At 43.1% G+C, this 23,804-nt stretch overlaps 1 protein-coding gene across 3 annotated transcripts in view; it reads left to right on the top strand.

The window, feature by feature from the left end:
- The window catches only part of LOC122922501, a 442,359-nt gene that overhangs the window by 269,560 nt on the left and 148,995 nt on the right, over positions 1–23,804 (top strand). For all 3 annotated transcript variants that reach the window (XM_044273115.1, XM_044273114.1, XM_044273116.1), the window contains exon 11: positions 9,663–9,809. In XM_044273115.1, coding sequence (XP_044129050.1) covers positions 9,663–9,809 — 147 coding nt within the window. The remainder of the gene's footprint in view (positions 1–9,662; positions 9,810–23,804) is intronic.

Genomic DNA, 23,804 nt, shown 5'->3' with positions numbered 1-23,804 from the left:
ACTCCTCTTGTTCTCCTCAGCACCGACGCTGAAAAAGCGTTCGATCGCATAAATTGGAACTACCTGAGCCATGTCCTTAAGTTCTTTGGCCTACCTGATCCATATATCAGGGCTGTATTTGCAATGTACGATCGGGCCACAGCTCGAGTTATGGTCAATGGTGATTTATCCTCTCCCTTTCGTATTCAAAACGGAACCCGTCAAGGCTGTCCCTTATCCCCCCTACTCTTTGTTTTGGCTATGGAACCCTTGCTATCTAAACTTAGAGCAGATGCAAAGATTGAGGGGTTAACTCTGGGGGGTAGAAGTCATAAAATTGCGGCATTCGCTGACGATGTCATGATAATGACATCTAATCCTAAATTTTCACTTCCCATAATCCAGGAACATTTAAAGGCCTATAGTGCAGTCTCCAATTTCAAGATAAATGAGAATAAGTCCACCATAATTAGTACGGGGTTATCAATATCACTTAAACGCTCTTTAATGAAAAATTCCCCTTTTAACTGGTCCTCCCCAACTATTACCTACTTAGGAGTTAAACTTAGCCCCTCCATACCAGACCTGTTCAAGCTTAATTACGTCCCTTTAAAATCGGCCCTTTTTTCAGCTCTTGACAATCTCACTAAATCGGCCCCCACCTTATCTTGGTTTGGTAAGAAAAATATCCTCTCAGCTCTAATTATTCCACGTCTTACATATCTCCAACAAGTCCTCCCAATCCCAGTGCCAAAATCTTACTACACCTCTTTGAAACAGAGATTCAGAACATTTATATGAAATGGCAGGAAGGCGAGACTTTCCTACTCATTCCTGTCTCGCTCCCGTTCGTCAGGTGGGATCGGGTTACCTGACCCTGAATTATATGGAAAGGCTATACTTATGTCAAGAGTAATAGACTGGTTGAGGAACACAGAGACCAAATCCTGGGTAGCCATGGAGCAAGACATTATTGGAATGCCGACCCGAGCCTTCTGTCTGGGTTGCCATACTCCCCCCCAAACCTATACACAATCCTTTCCACTCATCAAAGCAACAGTCGAGACCTGGAAATGGTGGAATCTCTCTCACTGCTCTACTCCATTCCCTTCCCCTCTCGTCACGGTCAGCGATGTCCTTGGCTCCCAAGCCAGCGGGCCCAGAGACTCCTCTTCAAAACTAATTAGATCCTCAGCCCTGCCAATTTCCCTTCTCCTTGACCCTCAGGGCTTGATACCTTCCAATGAAACTGTCAAAATTCTTTTGAGCCCACAACCACGGGATTTTTCTATCATCCCGCTAGTCAAATCCTTTATCCACAAAAACAACACGAATGGCGAACTCCTCCGGCCTCTCACATGGTTCGAAGCAATGATAGCCAACCCTACCACCCCTAGAAGACCCATCTACTTAGTCTATAATAAGCTACGATCCCCTCCCTTGGTTGTCAAACCAGCTTTCATACGCTCATGGGAGGTGGAAACTGGTGTGGATATCCCTATCCACTCTTTACTTACGATCTTTGACATCCCTCACAAATCCTCTAGGTGTGTTAGGGCTCAAGAGAATGGTTACAAAATTCTCTCGCAGTGGTACATTACCCCAATTAAGACCGCTCGCTTCAGCAGACCCACTTCTGCCGAGTGCTGGAGATGCCAAAATGAGTTAGGCACATTTCTCCATATTTGGTGGACGTGCCCCCCTATAAACACGTGATGGGCAGAGATTTTTCAGATAAGCAATCAGATTTGCTCCTCCAACATTGCGGCATCACCGTATGGTGCCTTGCTCTCCTTTTTTGATGATAAGTCGTCTCTGCCCCCCACTTATCTTTTTAGGCAACTCTTGTTAGCTGCCCGCCTCTTGGTTCCCCAATACTGGCTACAAACCAGTTTACCATCAGTGGAGCAATGGAGACTGAAGGTGGACCAGATCCACCGCTTTGAAGAAATGGCTTCCTGGGAATCTCGGACCCACCTAGCGTTCTTGAAAAAATGGGCGCCCTGGTCTAAATATAGATTCACCCAGCACTGATAGCTTTATTTCACTCTCTCAATCCACAATATGTCTAGTTAAGCCTGCAAGCTAAATCTTGACGAGATTGTGTCTTTTTTTCTTCCTCTACTCCTATGAACGCCCTAATGGATTGGAGGCCAGGGTTTGGGTCATGAGAGCCTGTTGAGTATTACTTGACATTCTCCTCTGTTAGCGGCTACACTGTTCCTGTCTTGTTTATAACGGTCCTAGCATGTTTATTATGGTCCCAATTCTGATGTGTGATCTCTCAATTGATGGCTCCCTTTATTATTATTATAGGACTGCAACTCCTGATACTCCTTTCCCTCCCTGTGCTGTAAGATGTTTACTTTATTATGTGTCTGGTACCGATTTACACCACTGTTGGTGTTATGTAACACTGTATGCTTTCTTGAGAGTATAATAAAATACTTTTAAAATTAAAAAAAAAAAAAAAAAAAGAGCTTGAAGGTGGGTGGGGGAGAGAGAGAGGCGCAACTAACAATAATAATGTGTGTCATCCGCATATAAAATACAAGACCAAGCAATTAAGACAAAGTACATGTCAAACCCGATACACACTGAATAATAACAAAGTATAGTTTTATTTCACAATTATTAAAATCAATTGAAAACACACAGCAGACCAAAGGGTCTCAAATGAAAAATATGAGACCGCAATCTGCACCAGAAATATATATATAATATGTTTTAAAATATATTTAGTTTTAGCACTTCATATTATATAAACCACTCCAGTGATATTAGATATTTATCTATAACCATCATAGAGGACCATACATAATGCATATCAATATTGACCCTGCAACTAAACGATTAAATTAGGTGTATTTCTGGTGCAGATTGCGGCGCAATGGACCTTGCGAATTCTCCCCGCTCACGGCAGGTCTAAAAAAAGTGGGTGTGGCATGGGCAGGGAAGATGATGGTCATAGAAAATGGTCTTAATATAAGACAAAAGTTATGTAGAGGCCTGTGCTCCTTCATAACTTTGATGGATCCACCACCAGGTATAGTGCTTATTAAGACCGGCGTCTAAAACTACGGTCTTATTAAATGTACTAACAAAGAGTGATAGTGGCTCAAAACTATTATTGCCGAGAGAGGAATAGTGCACACCCCACGGCACAACCTATGCAATCTATACTAATAAAAGCCCTGTGTACAAGGTGTCCGTGCGTGTGTGCCGATTTGTTAAGTGCGCATGCGCGGCGCACAAACGATCAGCTCACACTACACACACACACACAGCAGGGACCCCAAAAGCATTGCGAAGCCGGCCAATAAAAACGGCGCATCATATGCAGCACGGAGAGCCCATAGCTGCGCGGCCGTCCAATCAAAGTCGCCGCCCAGACCACCCACAATTGCGCCAGCCAATAAACACACGGTGCACCACATGCTGTACGGACCGCCCACAGTATGGAGCCATCCAATCACACCATCCCCACAATGTACGTGCGTCCGTGCGTGTGTGCCGATTTGTTAAGTGCGCATTCCGATTATATACCATCAGATCGGAGTTTTCTCCAATCCGATGGTATATTTTAACTTGAAGCATCCCCATCACCATGGGAACGCCTCTATGTTAGAATATACCATCGGATTTGAGTTAGATTGTGAAAACTCAGATCAACCAGTATATTCTAACACAGAGGCGTTCCCATAGTGATGAGAACTATTCAAGTTAGAATATACTAAGAACTGTGTACATAACTGCCCCCTGCTGCCTGACAGCACCCAATCTCTTACAGGGGGCTGTGATCCGCACAATTAACCCCTCATGTGCCGCACCTGAGGGGTTAATTGTGCGGATCTAAGCCCCCTGATCGGGTGCTGCCAGGCAGCAGGGGGCCAGACCACCCTCCCTACCCAGTTTTAAATTCATTGGTGGCCAGTGCGGCCTCCCTCCCCAGTATTAAATTCATTGGAGGCCAGTGCGGACCCCCCTCCCTCCCCAGTATTAAATTCATTGGTGGCCAGTGCGGCCCCCCTCCCTCCCCAGTATTAAATTCATTGGTGGCCATTGCGGCCCCCCCTCCCCTCCCCAGTAATAAATTCATTGGTTGCCAGTGCGGCCCCCCCTCCTCTCCCCAGTATTAAATTCATTGGTGGCCAGTGCGGCCTCCCCTCTGCCCCGCCAATCATTGGTGGCATCGGAGAGTTCCGATCGGAGTCCCAGTTTAATCGCAGGGGCTCCGATCAGTTACCATGGCATCCAGGACACTATTGCAGTCCTGGCTGCCATGGTTACTTAGCAATTTTAGAAGCATTATACTTACCTGTGCTGTCTATGGCCGGCGGGGCGCTCCTCCTACTGGTAAGTGACAGGTCTGTGCTATAAACAATGCGCCACATATACCTTTCACTTACCAGTAAGAGAAGCGACCGGCTGGCCGGCCACAGACAGCGCAGGTAAGTATAATGCTTCTAAAATTGCTAAGTAACCATGGCAGCCAGGACTGCAATAGTGTCCTGGATGCCAAGGTAACCGATCGGAGCCCCAGCGATTAAACTCTCTGCTGCCACCAATGATGGGGGGTGATTTTAATTAGGGGGGAGAGGGGAGGCCACACTGGCCACCAATGAATTTAATACTGGGGAGGGAGGGAGGGGGGCCGCACTGGCCACCAATGAATTTAATACTGGGGAGGGAGGGGGGGGGCCGCACTGGCCACCAATGAATTTAATACTGGGGAGGGGAGGGGGGCTGCACTGGCCACCAATGAATTTAATACTGGGGAGGGAGGGGGGCTGCACTGGCCACAAATGAATTTAATACTGGGGAGGGAGGGAGGGGCGCACTGGTCACCAATGAATTTAATACTGGGAAGGGAGGGGGGCCGCACTGGCCACCAATAAATGTAATACTGGGGAGGGAGGTGGGGCCGCACACTGGCCACCACTGAATTTTATACTGGGGTACTGGGGAGGGAGAGGGGTCCGCACTGGCCACCAATGAATTTAATACTGGGGAGGGGGGGGGCCGCACTGGCCACCAATGAATTTAATACTGGGGAGGGAGGGAAGGGTGGGCCGCACTGGCCACCAATGAATTTAATACTGGGGAGGGAGGGAGGGGGGCCGCACTGGCCACCAATGAACTTAATACTGGGGAGGGAGGGAGGGGGGGCTGCACTGGCCACCAATGAATTTAATACTGGGGAGGGAGGGGGGCCACACTGGCCACCAATGCTTTTAATACTGGGGAGAGAGGGAGGGGGGCCGCACTGGCCACCAATGCTTTTAATACTGGGGAGAGAGGGGGGACCGCACTGGCCACCAATGCTTTTAATACTGGGGAGGGAGGGGGGGCCGCACTGGCCACCAATGCTTTTAATACTGGGGAGGGAGGTCCGCACTGGCCACCAATGCTTTTAATACTGGGGAGGGAGGGGGGTCTGGCCCCCTGCTGTCTGGCAGCCCCCGATCAGGGGGCTGAGATCTGCACAATTAACCACGCAGGCACCTGAGGGGTTAATTGTGTGGATCACAGCCCCCTGTAAGAGATCGGGTGCTGCCAGGCAGCAGGGGGCAGTTATGTACACAGTTCTTAGTATATTCTAGCTTGAAGAGTCCCCATCACCATGGGAACGCCTCTGTGTTAGAATATACTGTCGGATCTGAGTTTTCACGGTAGTGAAAACTCAGATCTGAAAAAGCTGTTATGCAGACGGAGCCGCACTGAACGGATACCATAGTTTGCATTTATAGGTGCGGATCCGATTGTGCAGATACCAGACGGATCCGCACCTAGCGCAAGTAGCCTAAAATAGGGACTCCTGACTTTACATCGAAAGTCAATGGGGGACGGATCCGTTTACAATTGCATAACAGTGCGTCATCCACAGATCCCCCATAACAGTGTCATCCACAGATCCCCCATAACAGTGCCATCCACAGGTCCCCCCATAACAGTGCCATCCACAGATCCCCATAACAGTGCCATCCACAGATCCCCCCATAACAGTGCCACCCACAGATCCCCCCATAACAGTGTCATCCACAGATCCACCCATAACAGTGCCATCCACAGATCCCCATAACAGTGTCATCCACAGATCCCCTATAACAGTACCATTCACAGATACCCCCATAACAGTGTGCCATCCACAGATCCCCCATAACAGTGTCATCCAAAGATCCCCCCATAACAGTGCCATCCACAGATCCCCCCATAACAGTGCCATCCATAGATCCCCCATAACAGTGCCATCCACAGATCCCCCATAACAGTGCCATCCACAGATCCCCCATAACAGTGCCATCCACAGATCCCCCATAACAGTGCCATCCACAGATCCCCCATAACAGTGCCATCCATAGATCCCCCAATAACAGTACCATTCACAGATACCCCCATAACAGTGTGCCATCCACAGATACCCTCCATAACAGTGCCATTCACAGATCCCCCCCATAACAGTACCATTCACAGATCCCCCATAACAGTGCCATCCACAGATCCCCCATAACAGTACTATTCACAGATGCCCCCATAACAGTGCCATCTACAGATCCCCCATAACAGTGTCATCCACAGATCCCCCCCATAACAGTGCCATCCACAGATCCCCCATCACAGTGCCAGCACTACTGTTCTAGCGCCCGTTATTGTCACGGGCTTAATGTCTAGTAAGGAATACTGTATCTGGAATACAAGTATCTGGATATAAATGGGCTAATACATAATAAGTAAGTATGGCAAATTCATTCAAAGTATATATACAGATTTGTATAGTTCCAAGCAATAAAAAACTTACATAGTTCCAAACTATAATGAATGGAGGACCCCCCGAAAATCTTAAAAAATTAAAATTAAGAATAAAAAGTAGAATAAAACCATATAAACCTTATAACATATAAATAAGAACCTAGAGGCTTAAAATGTTCACACTTGGTGTGCCGCACAGACTTGTGGCTTCTTAGATTAAAAGGCACATATAATTGGTAGTTATTATTATTATTTATTATTAAAGCACCATCCATTCCATAGCGCTGTACATATGAAATGGGGTATACATACATACATAATACAGACAATTGCACTAAGCATAAACAAGACGAGTTACAAATTGGTACAGAAGGAGAGAGGGCCCTGCCCGTGAGGGCTTACAATCTACATGGTATGGGAGAAGGACACAGTAGGTGCGGTTGAAGTTAGTTATATGGTATGTAATCATCTGGTATAATGTCAGCTTGGTCTAGGATCCACAATCCAGTGTGTTATAAAGCAGTGGTGTCCGCTCATAAAGAAGGCAATATTAGTTATGGACAGTTTCTCTTGTAATGCCTGGTTAGGCAATATTAGACAGCAGGTGGTCTATGGATATAGATTAAAATACCACAGATGTTATTGATAGTCTACGTAAAAAAGAAAATAAAAGAAATGAATCGCACATCCAGCTGCTATGCTATGATCTCATCCCCGCTTCTTTTGCAGAAAACAGCACTTAATAGCGCATGTGTACCGCCTCCTATGCTACATGCTAAATGAGGCATTAGTGTACATTTTGATCAAAAGGCATAAGCTCACTCACCACGCCAAGGTTGCCTCTATGAGTGGGTTCTACTCTCAAATCGTCGCGGCGCTGCACGGCGACCACCTACGCTGTGGCGCCAATCCGGCAGGCAACGGGACCCAGCAGCCAAACAGCACCCTTGCTGCCTGACTATGCCATACCTAGCACTGGGCCCCACAGACCCGCCAGAAAAACAGCACAGTGGCCCCCGTGCAGTACCGAACCATGTGAACAGTTGTCAAAGCTCAACTTACCTGAAGCTCTTAGGAACTCCAACTGAGAGTATGGTAGGTTAATTTAATCCCTCCTGCAAAATACCTTGCTAATTAAAATCATCAGGCTGAATGGAAGGAGTGCTGATCCAGGGACAAAAACTCTAAGGCTGGTTTCACACAGGCATTGTGGGTGCGTTGCAGGAAAAGATGTGGGTGCGTTGTAAGAACATGCATGATTTTTCCCCGTGAGTGCAAATCGTTTTAATGCATTTTGCACACGCGTGAGAAAAATCGGCATGTTTGGTACCCAGACCCGAACCTGGACTTCTTCACAGAAATTCAGGTTTGGGTTCAGTACTCTGTAAATGTTATTATTTTTCCTTATAAGATGGTTATAAGGGAAAATAATAGCATTCTTTAATATAGAATGCTTAGTAGAAGGTCAATTGAGGGTTAAAAAAAAAAAAAAAAAAAATTAACTCGCCTCCTCCAATTTATCGCGTAGCTGCCGGTCTCCTGTTCTTTCTTCAGGACCTGTCAAAGGACCTGTGGTGACATCACTGTGCTCATCACATGATCCATCACCATGGTTATGGATCGTGTGATGAGTGCAGTGACGTCACCACAGGTCCTTTTCCTCAAAGAAGAAGACAGAAGAGAAGCCGGGCTATGCAAACAAGTGGAGTAAGGTGAGTTAAATTATAATTTTTTTTATTTTTATCCCTCCATCACTATTTTACTAAGCATTCTGTATTAAGAATGCTATTATTTTCCCTTATAACCATGTTATAAGGGAAAATAATAAAGATCGGGTCCCCATCCCGATCGTCTCCTAGCAACCATACATGAAAATCGCACTGCATCTGCACTTACTTGCGGATGCTTGCGATTTTCGCGCAGCCTCATTCACTTCTATGGGGTCTGTGTTGCGTCAAAAACACACAAAATAGAGCATGCTGCGATTTTCACGCAACGCACAAGTGATGTGTGAAAATCACCACTCATGTGCACAGCCCCATAAAGGGGAAAACTCGCCCATGTTAAAGGGGCCTAAGTCTACGTAAAAAAAAAAAAAAAAAAAAATATGAATCGCACATCCAGCTGCTATTCTTTGATTTCATCCCTGCTACTTTTGCAGAAAACAGCACTTAATAGGGCATGTGTACCGCATCTTATACTACATGCTAAATGAGGCATTAGTGTACATTTTGATCAAAAGGCATAAGCCCACTCACCACGCCAAGGTGGCCTCTATGAGTGGGTCCTACTCTAAAATTGTCACAGCACTGCAAGACGACCACCTACGCTGTGGCGCCAAGCAAGCAGTCAAACAGCACCACAGCATGTAAGTTTGAAGTTTTGTGTCTTTTATACTATTTCAGTTTAAATCGATTCGCTGACACTTTGTGGGATTCGATTCGCTCATTTCTAAACACCTGGCGCATTTGACCCTAGACTACCAGGAGTGTGATAGCAACACTGTTACCAACCCATTTATTTAGAAATTATAGTCAGAGAAATGTTCCCATCTCTGTTGTGGGCACCAGCACACTTGGAAACCTCTCTTTAAAAATCCTTGGCTTGCCCCTGTCTCTAATGATTTTCTAATTATTTGTCTAATCATTTGCTCATGACTGGTGCACCTGACTATGACTTTACCTTTGTCTCTACAGTATGTATGTAAATATATATGTAACTATTTTTCCACATTGTACAGTAAATGGCAGAAATGTGATTTTTCTTGTGTAATTAACTGAAAAATGAATGTATTATTAAATTTCATGAACTTTATCTTAACATTCTGTTTGACTGAAAATAAAAAAAATGCGGATCTTATGTTTTTATCTGTGCATTGAAAGTGTGGAAACATGTGTGTAAAGTTTGTTAACATACATTACTTTGCTACACAGGTAGATGCTCTGATTCTACTAACAGAAAATGGATTAAAAGTGTGTGAAAAAGAAGTTAAAACAATGTTCTCTAAAAGTGGCTTTCTCAAAAATTTCAAGAAACAACCAGACAAGCACACAGTTTTGCTTCTTACATACCCAGAAAAGGTATGAATTATTTATTTAGTCTTACTAATATATAACAGTTTTTCTTCAGTAGTCCCAGTGGACATCATCTTCAGAGTCACAGAAAACAGACAAATCTGTTGCATGCATATATACTAAAGAATTTTTTTTATTTTTATCTGATTGTATCAAACTGGGCGTGAGATTTAATTTGGTCCAAAAATAGAAGTTGTCTGATTGCCCTAAATAAGTTACTCTGTGGGTCTCCTTGGACTGCATGCAACCCCTTTCAATCTTTTAAATGCCAAGACAGCATTAGTAATGTTCAGGGACATAACTCGAAATGACTTGGCCCCATAGCAAATTTTTGAACAGGTCCCAGCAACTTCCCTGCAACCCCCTCTTCCCTTCATTGGCTGTTTCAGTTACGTGCCCTGCATCAAAATGTATGTTGATGTGGGAACACTCAGGACCTTCAGAGCTGGCAGTGGGTGATGTACCCGAAACCCAGACTCCGCACTCCGCTCAGGATGCACAGGATGATCTTAAACTGTTTCCAGGTGGAAGCTGCATAGGTAACGAACTTCATAGTGCTGGCTAGTGTCATGAGTTTCTTTGCCAGTTTATGTCCTGACACATACTAGCACAGTGTTGGACTCAGGAGTATGTCTAACAGTGCCACTGTAGGGTTCCTTACATCACAAAAAGCATAATATCGAGTGACCAAAAACTGTACCCCAAAATGGTACCAACGAAAACATCTCATCCTACGAAATAAAAGCCCTCGCAGACCAACACAGAAAAATATAAAAATGGGCTTTCGTGCCATTTCTGTATCAAGTAGAACAAACCTAACAATTTAAAGGGTGTGGTGTGTCTCACAAGCTGGGAACTGAAATGCCATATCTGTGGAAAACTAGACATTTTCACTTTGCACCATCTGCTGTGAAGCTTTGAAAAACAGATGTGGCGTCAAAATACTCACTACAACAATTGGTAAATTCTGTGAGGGGTGTGGTTTTAAAATATGGTCCGTTTTTGGGGCTTCCACAGTAGGGGTACCTCAGGGTCTTTTCAAATATGACATAGAGCCCAAAAACTGTTCAATCAAAATCTGCCCTTCAAAAACCATATGGTACTCCTTCCCTTCCAAGCTCTGCTGTGTGCCCATACAGCACTTTACAAGCACATATGGGGTGTTTCTGTAAACTGCAGTATCAGGGTAATTAATATTGTGGTTTGTTTGGCTGTTAGCCCTTGCTATGTTACAGGGAAATATGGATTAAGGAGAAAACTCTGGGGAAAAAAAAACTTTAATTTTGAAATTTTGTTTACATTTTCCTTTAATTCTTGAGGAACACCTAAAGGTTTAGAAAAGTTTGTAAAATCAGTTTTGAATAAATTGAGGGGTATAGTTTCTAAAATGAGGTAATTTCTGGGTAGTCACAAAAGTCATTTTATAACCCTATTGGTTCTTTAAAAAGTGGGGTTTGCGTCTAAAATTCTAAGCCTTCTAACAGCTTAAAAACTAAATAAAATTACATTTACAAAATGATACCAACATAAAGTAGACATATAGTATGGAGAATTAAAACAAATACCTATTTTATGAAGTGTCACTATCTGTCTTAAAGGCAGAGAAATTCAAATTTAAAAAAATGCGGATTTTTCACATTTTCTGTACATTTAGGATTTTTTTAAATAAATAAAAGTCAAACATATTGAATAAAATTTAGCAAAGAACAGCCTACCGGAATTCTCCAGATCTGCCGGATACAACTAGTATAATGGCGTCTGGCGAAGATTCTGCCACATTCTGGCAAAAATGCTGAGAATCGGCTGGACACAAACTGCTGCATGCTGCAGCCAATTCTCAACATTGTCTGCCGGATCAGGCTCATAGTGCTGCAGGTGTGAAAGTAGCCTAACATGAAGTACAATGTTTGTGCACAAGAAAACTGTGTCAGAATGGCTTGAATAAGTCACCATATGGGATATGTTTTTTAAAATATTTTATTAGTACAGGTAGGAGGTGTTAGGTTTTAGGCAGTGACATAGCGGCAGCACGCTCAAATACATGGGCATATCGACAGAGTTATATAGCAGGCGGCAACAATAGAAAATATAGGACAAGTGATATAACAGTAGAGAGGGAAGAGGAGAAATAGGAGCAGCAGCTGAGCAGGAGGAGGAAAAATAAGAGCGGCAGGTGCTGCAATAATCACAAACGAAAGTGAAAGCAACACCACCTATAAACTTATTTATAAAGGACCTCACTTATATTCACTATCCGTCACAATTCCCTATCCTTCACCCCCTCCAGTCCCCCCCCCCCCCAGTTCCAACCCCTCTGCTGTTCAGTCCATTGATACAAGCCAGCTATAACAGTGAAATACAGAGTATATAAGTAGAACAAAGTGAATAAGACCGCATCACTGAGAGTTTTAATGTCTATAGTTTAGCAGTTATGTTCTAAGTGTAATAATATTATATATATGTTAAAAATAACAAATAAAAGTGAAGTTTTAATTTTATAAGACAGTACATGATCCAAAAACGTAAACAGGTCCTGAGTGACCACCAGTTAGTAAATTAAAATACTAAAACGTTAACTTGTACTGTGAGGTCAAAAAAGGAAAAAAATAACCTAAATTGTAAGAAGAAGGGGAGATGCCACACAGTGGTGAAAATGGCCTTGTCCCAACTTTTTGGGGATTTGTTGACACCATGAAATTCTGATTCAACATATTTTTCCGTTAAAATGGTACATTGTCTCAGTTTAAACTTTTGTTCTGTGATTTATGTTCTATTCTGAATAAAATATTAGAAGTTGGCACCTCCAAATCATTGCATTCAGTTGTAATTCACGATTTGTATAGTGTCCCAACTTTTTTGGAATCCGGTTTGTATATATATATATATATTTACTTTTCTTTAGGTCCCCAAGTGGACCCCAACATGCACTCTTTAGATTGCAGATTGTATAAAAGTAATGGGATTTTATTCATTACCTTATACATAGATCGGTATATTACAATTCAGTGCTGCCACCTGCTGGCTTGAATTGTAATATACCGTATATTTAAAAATATCTGAGGACAGGTTTGTGGTTTGAGTATGAGCAAGGCCCTTAAAGAGTTGACCTTGGTAAGCTAAATTAAACAAACATGGATTAGGTAAGGCTATTAAACCTCCCCAATTTTTAGGATGTAGGATTTCCAGTTTCAACCGTGGATGTCCCTTCTTCCATATTAAGTCCCTAAAATAGGTGTTAATTCTATGGAATTGGGTAAGAGGAAGCTCCGCTATGTGTAAAAAAAAGTCTTGATTGTGAATATTCTATTGGCAAATTTTTATTGCGAATATCGCCACTTCGAGAATTCGCTAAGATGTAGAATATGGTGCTATATATTCGCAGTCGCGAATATTCTAGTTTTTTTTTGTCATCAGTATCCTACCTTCTTGCTTGTGGGCCAATGAGAAGGCTGCAATATCTTTGTTAGAGCTTAGCAACATCCCTAGCAACCAATAGGACATTTTCCTACCCCTTACTATATAAGAACCTCCCCAGCAGCCATTTTCTGCAGTTTTTTTTTTCAGTTCTGAGATAGAGAGAGCAGTGTGATTGCTTTGCTCTGTGCTTTCATCTGGATCCTATTCCCTATCCAATTACATTAGATAGTTAGTTAGCTCATACATATAATCAGTGGCTGTGGGTAGCCAGCACCTGGGGCAAGCCAAGTATTGCATACCCCCTCCAACCTGTGACCACGCTCCTTTTTTTTAACAAATAATGTAGTAGATATCACCTGCAGTCCTATGTAACACCACAGATAACACAGTGATAACTCTCTGTGTACAGATAATGCAGTAGATGGGTGTGAGGCCCCAGAATTCAGAACACACACAGTGTGACCTGAAGTCTGGGGCCAGGCTGAGGCAGTGTGGGCCAAATTCTATATACCCCCTCCCCCCCACCCTACCGTGAAACAGATATTTGGACAGACATAACATACAATGCTATGAAATATACAGGAGAATACCGCACTATACCTGTTACATCCAGTGACATCTCTTGTGATCTAGACTTTCCTCAGTGTCTTCATTCAGAGATAGGACCATCATGACAGCGTCTCATCTCTGCAAAGTTTCACCAATTTTTTTTTTGATTCCTTCACTTTACACTTCATCTTCAGATAACAGACCTCCCCTCCCTACGTAGTGCCCATAAGTATAATGCCCTCTGTATTATTATAATATATAATGGCCCCCTCTGTATTATTATTATTATTATTATTATAATGACCACCTCTGTAGTATTATTGTAATGATTATGGCCCCTCTGTATTATAGTAATAATTATGGTCCCCTTCAGCACTTCCATAATATAGTCCTATGTAAGATACATCACTCCCCCTGCCTTCAGTCCTTCTTACAAACAGTCCCATGTAAAATACATCACTCCCCCTGCCTTCATCCCCTCCAGCATACAGACCCATGTAAGATACAACCTTCCCCTGCCTTCAGCCCCTCCAGCGTACAGTCCCATGTAAGATAAATCACTCCCCTGCCTTCAGCCCCTCCAGCATACAGCGCCATGTAAAATACATAACTCTCCCTTCAGCTCCTCCAGCATAAAGTCCCATGTAAGATATAACCCCCAGAATATGTCATCTGCCCATCTTTGCTGTCCATATACCAGGCCTACCAGTATTACCCCTTCATATACCGCCTGCCTGGTCACCCCACACCTAACAGTCTTAGTCATTTGTCTCCCTTAGTGTTAGGTGGGGTGACCAGGCGGGCAGGCGGCATATCAAGGGGTAATGCTGGTAGGCCTGGCCTGGTATATGGACAGCGGAAATGGGCAGATGGCATCATCTGGGCAGTACTGTCTCTTTGGTCATCGTTCACCAGCACCCTTACTGCCACCTGCTTGGCGTGGCACTTCACTGCCTGGTGCTTGGCTATCAGCACTGAGTGACTCAGTCACACTATGACGATGACTGTCACTCAGTGCTGATAGCCAAGCACCAGGCAGTGAAATGCGATGAGAGCCAGTCCAAGCTGGACTGTGGCAGTCGGGGTGCTGGTAAAGGATGACCAGAGACAGTACTGCCTCTGGGATGCCATCTGCCCATCTCTGCTGCCAAATACCAGGGTAGGCTTACTGTCTGTGTCCCTGGGCTGGTCATCCTTCACCAGCACCCTGAATGCCACCTGCTTGCTGGCCTTGGCCTGGCTGGCTCTCATGGCACTGGCACTTCACTCATATATTACCCCTGCCCATGCCAACACACCTAACACACTCAGGGTGGGGGTGCCACTGACTGTCACTCACTGTCAGTGTCGCTTTCAGGCTGCCTGTGTCTCAGGACTAGTCCTGAAGCAGCAGTGCGGCAGCAATCTTCTCCTTCTTGCTCCAGCTACTTTCCCGTCTGGAAGGTGGGCGGAGCCTATCAGTGTGAACTGTCGTGCACGCCCGGTGATCAGAGCACGCGCTAAACTGCTCCTCACTCTCTCTGCTCCGCGGCGCTGTGTGTTGGAGGGAAAAAAACTGTGATTTAAGATTTTTTTGTACCAGCAGCCAGCGCACCCCTGCAGTGTGGCGCCCGGGGCAACCTCCCCCGCCCCCCCCATGCTACGCCCCTGCATATACTACAGATAGTTAGTGGGAGATAGTCAGTGTAGGTTAGATAGTGATATAGTGTAGCTGATAGGTTCCAGTGCAGGGTGTTAGGTAGTGTGATAGGAATTACTGTTTCTCTGCTGTCCATACTTACATGCTACAGACATAGTGCTGTGATGTCGCAACAATACTTAGTGCACCAATCAGTAATATCTACTCAGACCTGATAAAATGTGAAGTTGCATGTATTGCACAAAAAATATGCTCATTATTAGTGCCGATTTGCGCAATCGCAAAAATAATGACTGGAGATCACAAATTCAAAAATTGCCTATGCCGGTCATCACTAGTAAAATATATAACAGTTGCAACATGAGAACCATCTTTATTAAGTTGGTTCTACTATTCATGGACAGGAACAGTTTTTTCCAGGCAGCACGTTTTCATTGAATTTCTGGAGCAGTGGATTAATTTTCTCAAAGTCACTAATGTTGTTATTCACTTCATTACACAGATATCGAAAACGGTACACACATTTAATATTAACATTTTGAGACATTAGTTGTTTATGCAAAGATTCTATAGGCATCAACATTAATTCATGCTAGTTAATAATAAGACTAATGGACGTTACTGCATTTAAAAGGGGGCCTGTATCTTCTAAAATAAGTGTATCATCATCATATAATGCTATTTTATGTTCAATATTACCATATTAAGTCCCTTAAACATTAATGAGTTACGTAGAGTGGCTGCTAATGGTTCTATTGCAATGGCAAACTATAATGTTGATCAGGGGCATCCCTGTCTCATACCCCTAGATAGTTTAAATTTCTTGAAAAATCTGCTATTCACCTTGATCCTAGCTTGTGGGTTAGAATAGATTATTTTCACCCAAGAGATAAAGTTGAGTTGAAAACCCATGTGTAGAACATTCCAAAGATATTGCCATTTAGCGCTATTGAATTCCCTAGCAGCATCAAGTGAAAGTGCTGTCCCAGCAATTATCAGATTGAATTTGAATACTCAAGAAGAGGTGTCTCACATTAATAGCTGTAGACTTTTCAGGCATAAAGCCAGCTTGGTCTGAATGTATAATGGACATACAGTTGCAAGAAAAAGTATGTGAACCCTTTGGAATGATATGGATTTCTGCACAAATTGGTCATAAAATGTGATCTGATCTTCATCTAAGTCACAACAATAGACAATCACAGTCTGCTTAAACTTATTACACACAAAGAATTAAATGTTACCATGTTTTTATTGATCACACCATGTAAACATTCACAGTGCAGGTGGAAAAAGTATGTGAACCCTTGGATTTAATAACTGGTTGAACCTCTTTTGGCAGCAATTACTTCAACCAAACGTTTCCTGTAGTTGCAGATCAGACGTGCACAACGCTCAGGAGTAATTCTTGACCATTCCTCTTTACAGAACTGTTTCAGTTCAGCAATATTCTTGGGATGTCTGGTGTGAATCACTTTCTTGAGGTCATGCCACAGCATCTCAATCGGGTTGAGGTCACGACTCTGACTGAGCCACTCCAGAAGGCGTTTTTTCTTCTGTTTAAGCCATTCTGATGTTGATTTACTTCTATGCTTTGGGTTTTTGTCCTGTTGCAACACACATCTTCTGTTGAGCTTCAGCTGGTGGACAGATGGCCTTAAGTTCTCCTGCAAAATGTCTTGATAAACTCGGGAATTCATTTTTTCCTTCGATGATAGCAATCCGTCCAGGCCCTGACGCAGCAAAGCAGCCCCAAACCATGATGCCTCCACCACCATACTTCACAGTTGGGATGAGGTTTTGATGTTGGTGTTCTGTGCCTCTTTTTCTCCACACATAGTGTTGTGTGTTTCTTCCAAACAACTCAACTTTGGTTTCATCTGTCCACAGAATATGTTGCCAGTACTGCTGTGGAACATCCAGTCTTTAGCTGACACTCTAGGATTCTTCTTCACCTCATTGAGCAGTCTGCACTGTGCTCTTGCAGTCATCTTTACAGGATGGCCACTGCTAGGGAGAGTAGCAGCAGTGCTGAACTTTCTCCATTTATAGACAATTTGTCTTACCGTGGACTGATAAACAGCAAGGCTTTTGGAGATACTTTTATAACCCTTTCCAGCTTTATGCAAGTCAACAATTCTTAATCGTAGGTCTTCTGAGAGCTCTTTTGTGCGAGGCATCATTCACATCAGGCAATGCTTCTTGTGAAAAGCAAACCCAGAACTGGTGTGTGTTTTTTATAGGGCAGCTGTAACCAACACCTACAATCTCATCTCATTGATTGGACTCCAGTTGGCTGACACCTCACTCCAATAAGCTCTTGGAGATGTCATTAGTCTAGGGGTTCACATACTTTTTCCACCTGCACTGTGAATGTTTACATGGTGTGTTCAATAAAAACATGGTAACATTTAATTATTTGTGTGTTATTAGTTTAAGCAGACTATGATTGTCTATTGTTGTGACTTAGATGAAGATCAGATCACATTGTATGACCAATTTGTGCAGAAATCCATATTATTCCAAAGGGTCCACATACTTTTCCTTGCAACTGTATACTGTACACACACTTCACTGTTGCAGTTACAGAAATTCAAATATATACTCACTATTATTATATGGGGCAGTTTGGGGGAAATTACTATATGGGGGCAGTGTGGGGGCATTGCTATTAGGGAGGCGCTGTAGGGGCATTTCTATTACAGGGATATATTAGGGGACATCATTTTTGGGAACACTATACAGGCATTATTACCTGGAGCACAATATAGGGTGTTATTATTATTACTGGTTGCATTTATCAAACTGGTGTAAAGTAGAACTGGCTTAGTAGCCCATTGCAACCAATCAGATTCCACCTTTCATTTTTGACAGCTCCTTTGGAAAATGAAAGGTGGAATCTGGTTGCTATGGGCAACTAAGACAGTTCTACTTTACACCAGTTTGATAAATGACCCCAATTATGAGAAATTGAATGTGTCTGTGTAACAAACTCTGTAGAGATGAGATGCGGCTGAAAGATTTTGTCATGGTCTTCTGAGTCCAATCTTCTCTTCCAAGTCTTTTTTTAATCATATGTATTTTAAATTTGACAACTAAAATTTTAATTTGAAGATGTCACCTGCAGTCCTATGTAACAGCCTAGATAACAGTGATCATTTTCTGTGTGCACATAATGTCATAGATGTTACCTGCTGTCCTATGTAACACCCCACATAACACAATAATGCACTGTGTTATTTGGGGTGTTACATAGGACTGCAGGTAACATCTATGACCTCTGTACTCAGAGAGTTAGGAGATTGGTGGGGGTCTGACTCCTGGCACCCCTCGCCAATCAGCTGTTTGAGGAGACCGCGGTGTTCTAGTGAGCGCCGCAGCACTGCGCTTGGTATTGCAGCTCAGCCACAATCACTCAGAAGGGACTGAGCTGCACCTAGACCAGTGATGGTGAACCTTCTAGAGACAGAGTGCCCAAACTGCAGCCAAATACCCACTTATTTATCACAAAGTGCCAACACAGCAATTTAACCTGAATACCAATAGTATATCTTCCATGTACTTTATCATTTAGCTATAATAGCTTAATAGCCTACATTCAGTGTGCTGCCTGTGCTGTTCATAGTGCGTCCTGTGCTGATGAATGGCAGGAAAAGTCTAAAGCATATTGGTACACCATAGACTTTTTCCAGAGTGCGAGTGCCCACAGAGAGGGCTCTGAGTGCCGCCTCTGGCACCCGTGCCATAGGTTCGCCATCACTGCCCTAGACCATGTGTATGATGAATGTGATGTCATATGGCCTAGGAAGAGACTGTGGCACTCACCAAGCACCGCAGCCTCTTCATACAGATAATAAATTAAACTAAAATGGAGGGAGGGGCCCAAGTTGGGTTGACAGACCCAGGGCTCTCATGCAGTTCCTACATTTGAGACTGAATGGCTATGTCTTATTCTCTGCCTGCAAAGCATTCACACTGCACTAGTTTTGTCAATATAGAGAAACATTCAGGAAAAAAATATATAAAACATCCTGCACGATAATGAATGTTGCGGATGTACATGGCTGTATTTATACAGTCACAGAAAAGAATGCACTATAATAATAGATGCAAGCATAGCATATGGACTAAGCCCTCACGCTATTGATAAAATCTGAGACACTTGGTCAATACATTTTGATCAAACCACATCTAAGGTCCCTTTCACACGAGCGTGATTTCCGCGCGGGTGCCATGCGTGACGGGAACGCATAGCACCCGCACTGAATCCGGCACCATTTATTTCAATGGGGCTGTGTACATTAGCGTTTTTTTTCACGCATCAGTTCTGCAATGCTTTGAAATCGCAGCATGTTCTATATTCTGCGTTTGTAACGTAGGACAGGCCCCATAGAAGTGAATGGGGCTGCGTGAAAAACGCATTGCATCAGCAAGCAAGTGCGGGTGCAATGCGTTTTTCACTGATGGTTGCTAAGAGACGTTGTTTGTAAACCTTCAGTTTTTTATCATGCGCGTGAAAAATGCATCAAAACGCATTGCACCCGCGCGGAAAAAACTGAACAACTAAACGCAATCGCAGACAGAACTGACCTGTTTTAGTGCCAAAATCGCAGCATTTTCACTGAACGCACCCTGAACGCATCCGGATCAAATCCGTCACGCCCGTGTGAAACCAGCCTAAGGGTACTTTCACACTTGCGGCAGAGAGATCCGGCAAGCAGTTCCGTCGCCGGAACTGCCTGCCGGATCAGGCAAAATGTATGCTAACTGATGGCATTAGTAAGACTGATCAGGATCCTGATCAGTCGAAAAAATGCATTGAAATGCCGGCTCTGTCTTTCCGGTGTCATCCGGCAAAATGGATCCGGCATTTATTTTTTTCACCTTTTTTTCAGTCTGCGCATGCGCAGAACGGAACGACGGATCCAGCATTCTGGTATTCTGAATGCCGGATCCGGCACTAATACATCCCTATGGGGGAAAAATGCCGGATCCGGCTTTCAGGCAAGTCTTCAGTTTTTTTCGCCAGAGATAAAACCGTAGCATGCTGCGGTTTTCTCTTTTGCCTGATCAGTCAAAACGACTGAACTGAAGACATCCTGATGCAAACTGAATGGATTACTCTCCATTCAGAATTAATGGGGATAAAACTGATCAGTTATTTTCCGGTATATAGCCCCTAGGACGGAACTCTATGCCGGAAAAGAAAAACACAAGTGTGAAAGTACCCTAAGCCCACCTACCAAGCGACAAGTTGGTCTCAGTTCAGGCGGATCCTATTCTAAACCTGCCTATGCCGTTATGCATTTATATTCAGGAGCGCAGACCCCGCACATATAGTGTGCTGCTCCTAGTTACCTCCACGTGCAGCAGCAACTGGTGGGTGGAGGAGGAGCGCACACAACTATATGTGCAGTACCACCATAATCAAGGTCGCCTATTAGATAGGTGGGGCAAAAGTGCACATGAATACTACTCCCAAGATAGGAGCATATTCACAATTGAAAGTGCCACTCCTTCAAGACAAGTTACACGGAAAAAAATATATAAAACATCCTGCACGATATGATAATGAATGTTGTGAATGTACATGTACATTATTATAGTGCATTAGTACATGTACATTATTATAGTGCATTATTTTCTGTGACTGTAGAAAAAAAATATCCCACACAGGAGATGCCTACACCAGCCCTCACAACATTTCTGCCACCATCACCACTGGAGCTTGCCCTAGGTCTGACCGCTTTTGAGCCTACTCCAACAGCAGCTTTGTCACCTGATCCCAAGCTGACCACAGTTTAAGTAGAGTATATCTGCCCTTTGCAGTTTTTTGATGTGTAGAAAGTACATCAGCTGCATTCTTTATTTCCGCCTCCTCGCTTTTCCTCTGATGTCATAATCACCTCTTCATCACCCTGAGGGTATCTTCTCATGGCTAAAATTTGCCACTAAACTGCCATAAGTATGCCACTGTTGCAGTAGCGCAGGGTTTCTCAACTCCGGTCCTCGGGACCCACCTACCAGTCATGTTTTCAGGATTTCCTTAGTATTGAGCAGGTGATATAATTAGTGTCAATGCATCAGGACTTACCACAGGTATTCATTTTGTGGGATATTCTCAAATCCAGACTGGTAGGTGGGTCCCGAGGACCGGAGTTGAAAAACCCTGCAGTAACTCACCCACAGTTTTCCTATTGACTTTAATGTTAAAAACTCTACCTTGTGCACACAGTGAAAAATGGAAGAAGTTTTTTCAGTAGATTCAGGACACTGACTTTCCTGACAGAGCCTATTTCTGCATATCGGACATGTGTCACTTTATGTGGTAATAACTTTGGAATAGTTTTACTTATCCAAGAGATTCTGAGATTGTTTTCTTGTGACACAATGTACTTTATGTTAAAGGTAAATTCGAGTTGATATGTTTCACATTTATTTACAGTATAAAAAAAATCCAAAATTTACTGAAAATTTGGAAACAATTCGCTATTTTCTAAATTAGAATTTCTCTGCTTTTAAGACAGATAGTGATACTTTATAAAATAGTAAAATTTTATTAACATTCACCATATGTCTACTTTATGTTTGCATCGTTTTGTAAATGTCATTTTATTTTTTTAGGGCATTAGAAGGCTTAGATCTTTAGAAGCAAATTTTAAAATTTTTAAGGAAATTTCCAAAATCCACTTAAGGACCAGTTGAGTTTTGAATTTACTTTGTGGGGCTTACATATAAGAAACCGCTCATAAATGACCCCATTTTAGAAACTACACCCCTCAACAGGGGCGTATCTATAGGGGGTGCAGAGGTAGCAAGGCGTCCAAAGACCCTTGTGCCACATAAGACACTGGCATTATAGAAAGTGCATGCTGGTCAATTTACACCTCTGGCTGGGGGGAAGGGGTTAGGTCAAGAATTTGGCATGAGGGGGTGCCCTTTCAATGTTTGCCTCAGGCAGCAGGAAGGCTATGTGCTACCCTGCCCCTTTCCAACAAGCACTGAGGGAAGGGGCCCAAGCTGAACTCTTGCACTAGGGCCCATGAGCTTTTAGCTACGCCCCTGCCCCTCAAGTTATTTAAAACTGATTTTACAAATGTGGTTAACCCTTTAAATGTTTCACAAGATTTAAAAGAAAATGGAGGCAAAATTTAAAGATTTCACTTTTTTGCTGATTTTAGATTTTAATCATTTTTTTCTGTAAGACAGCAAGTGTTAACTGCCAAACCAACCTCAATATTTATGACCCTGATTCTGTTTACACAAACACCCCTTATGTGATCGTAAACTGCTATATGGGCACACCACAGGGCTCAGAAGGAAAGGAGAGCCATATGCTTTTTGTAGGGCAGATTTTGCTGGAATGGTTTATGGGCATCGTGTTACATTTGATGGCACACTAAGGTACCCCTACAGTAGAATCAACGAAAAAGTTACCCCATTTTGGATACTACACCCTTCAAGGAATTTATTGAGGGATGTACTAACCACTTTGATCCCACAAACTTTTAATATAATTTAGAAACACTTGGCTGAGAAAATGAAAATGTTAATTTCTTCCAATAAAATGATTAGTGATGAGTGGGAGGTGCCATATTTGATTTTGCGATATTTCGCAAATATTTTGTCATTATTCTCGTATTGTGAATTTTCTTTTAACTGTATAAGGCAACTTTCCTATTGCTATGGCTAGGTTAATATGTGTATTTTACGAATATTCGCTATATAGCTATAACTTCGTTTTTATTACGAATATTCTAAAAAACAAAGTTATAGCATAATAACGAATATCGTCTTGTGTAGGGTCTAATTTTTTGCGTGATGAGTTGATGTTTTCATTGGTATCATTTTGGTGTACATAATACTTCTTGATCACTCGCTATTACGCTTTTTTGTAAGGCAAAGTTCCACTACCACCACGGTTATCTGTGCCACCACCACCATGACTATTGTGTCACTACTACCATCACCAACATAGCTACGCATATCAGTCATATCCTTCATGGTAGATCTAATAGAAGCAGGGTTAATACGAGGACAAAATGTGGAAGTTTTTTAGGGGATACCCCCCCAGTGTCAGATTACCTTCTACGAGGAAGCAAGAATCACTAAATATGTGCCATTCTAAATTGGCGACCACTGACGGCCTGCACATTATTAACCTTTCTCACAGGGTGCTAAATGAGGGAGAAATCTCCCTCCTTCAGAGGGGACTGTCATTTGTGCCCACCCATAAATTTAAGAATTTTGAGTGGGTTAAAGACATTAACGTCTTTGTCTGGAAAATCAAATGGAGGAGAATTTTCGATACCCATGATAGACGCCAATGTGCAGAACTGGGGATTTCTCCAGAGGACATGCCAGATGTTCGCATATTGGCGGATCTTTGGACAGAA

This window comes from Bufo gargarizans, unplaced genomic scaffold, assembly GCF_014858855.1.
Source record: "Bufo gargarizans isolate SCDJY-AF-19 unplaced genomic scaffold, ASM1485885v1 fragScaff_scaffold_39_pilon, whole genome shotgun sequence".
Lineage (NCBI taxonomy): Eukaryota > Metazoa > Chordata > Amphibia > Anura > Bufonidae > Bufo > Bufo gargarizans.
This window is presented reverse-complemented; position numbering and strand designations above follow the sequence as displayed.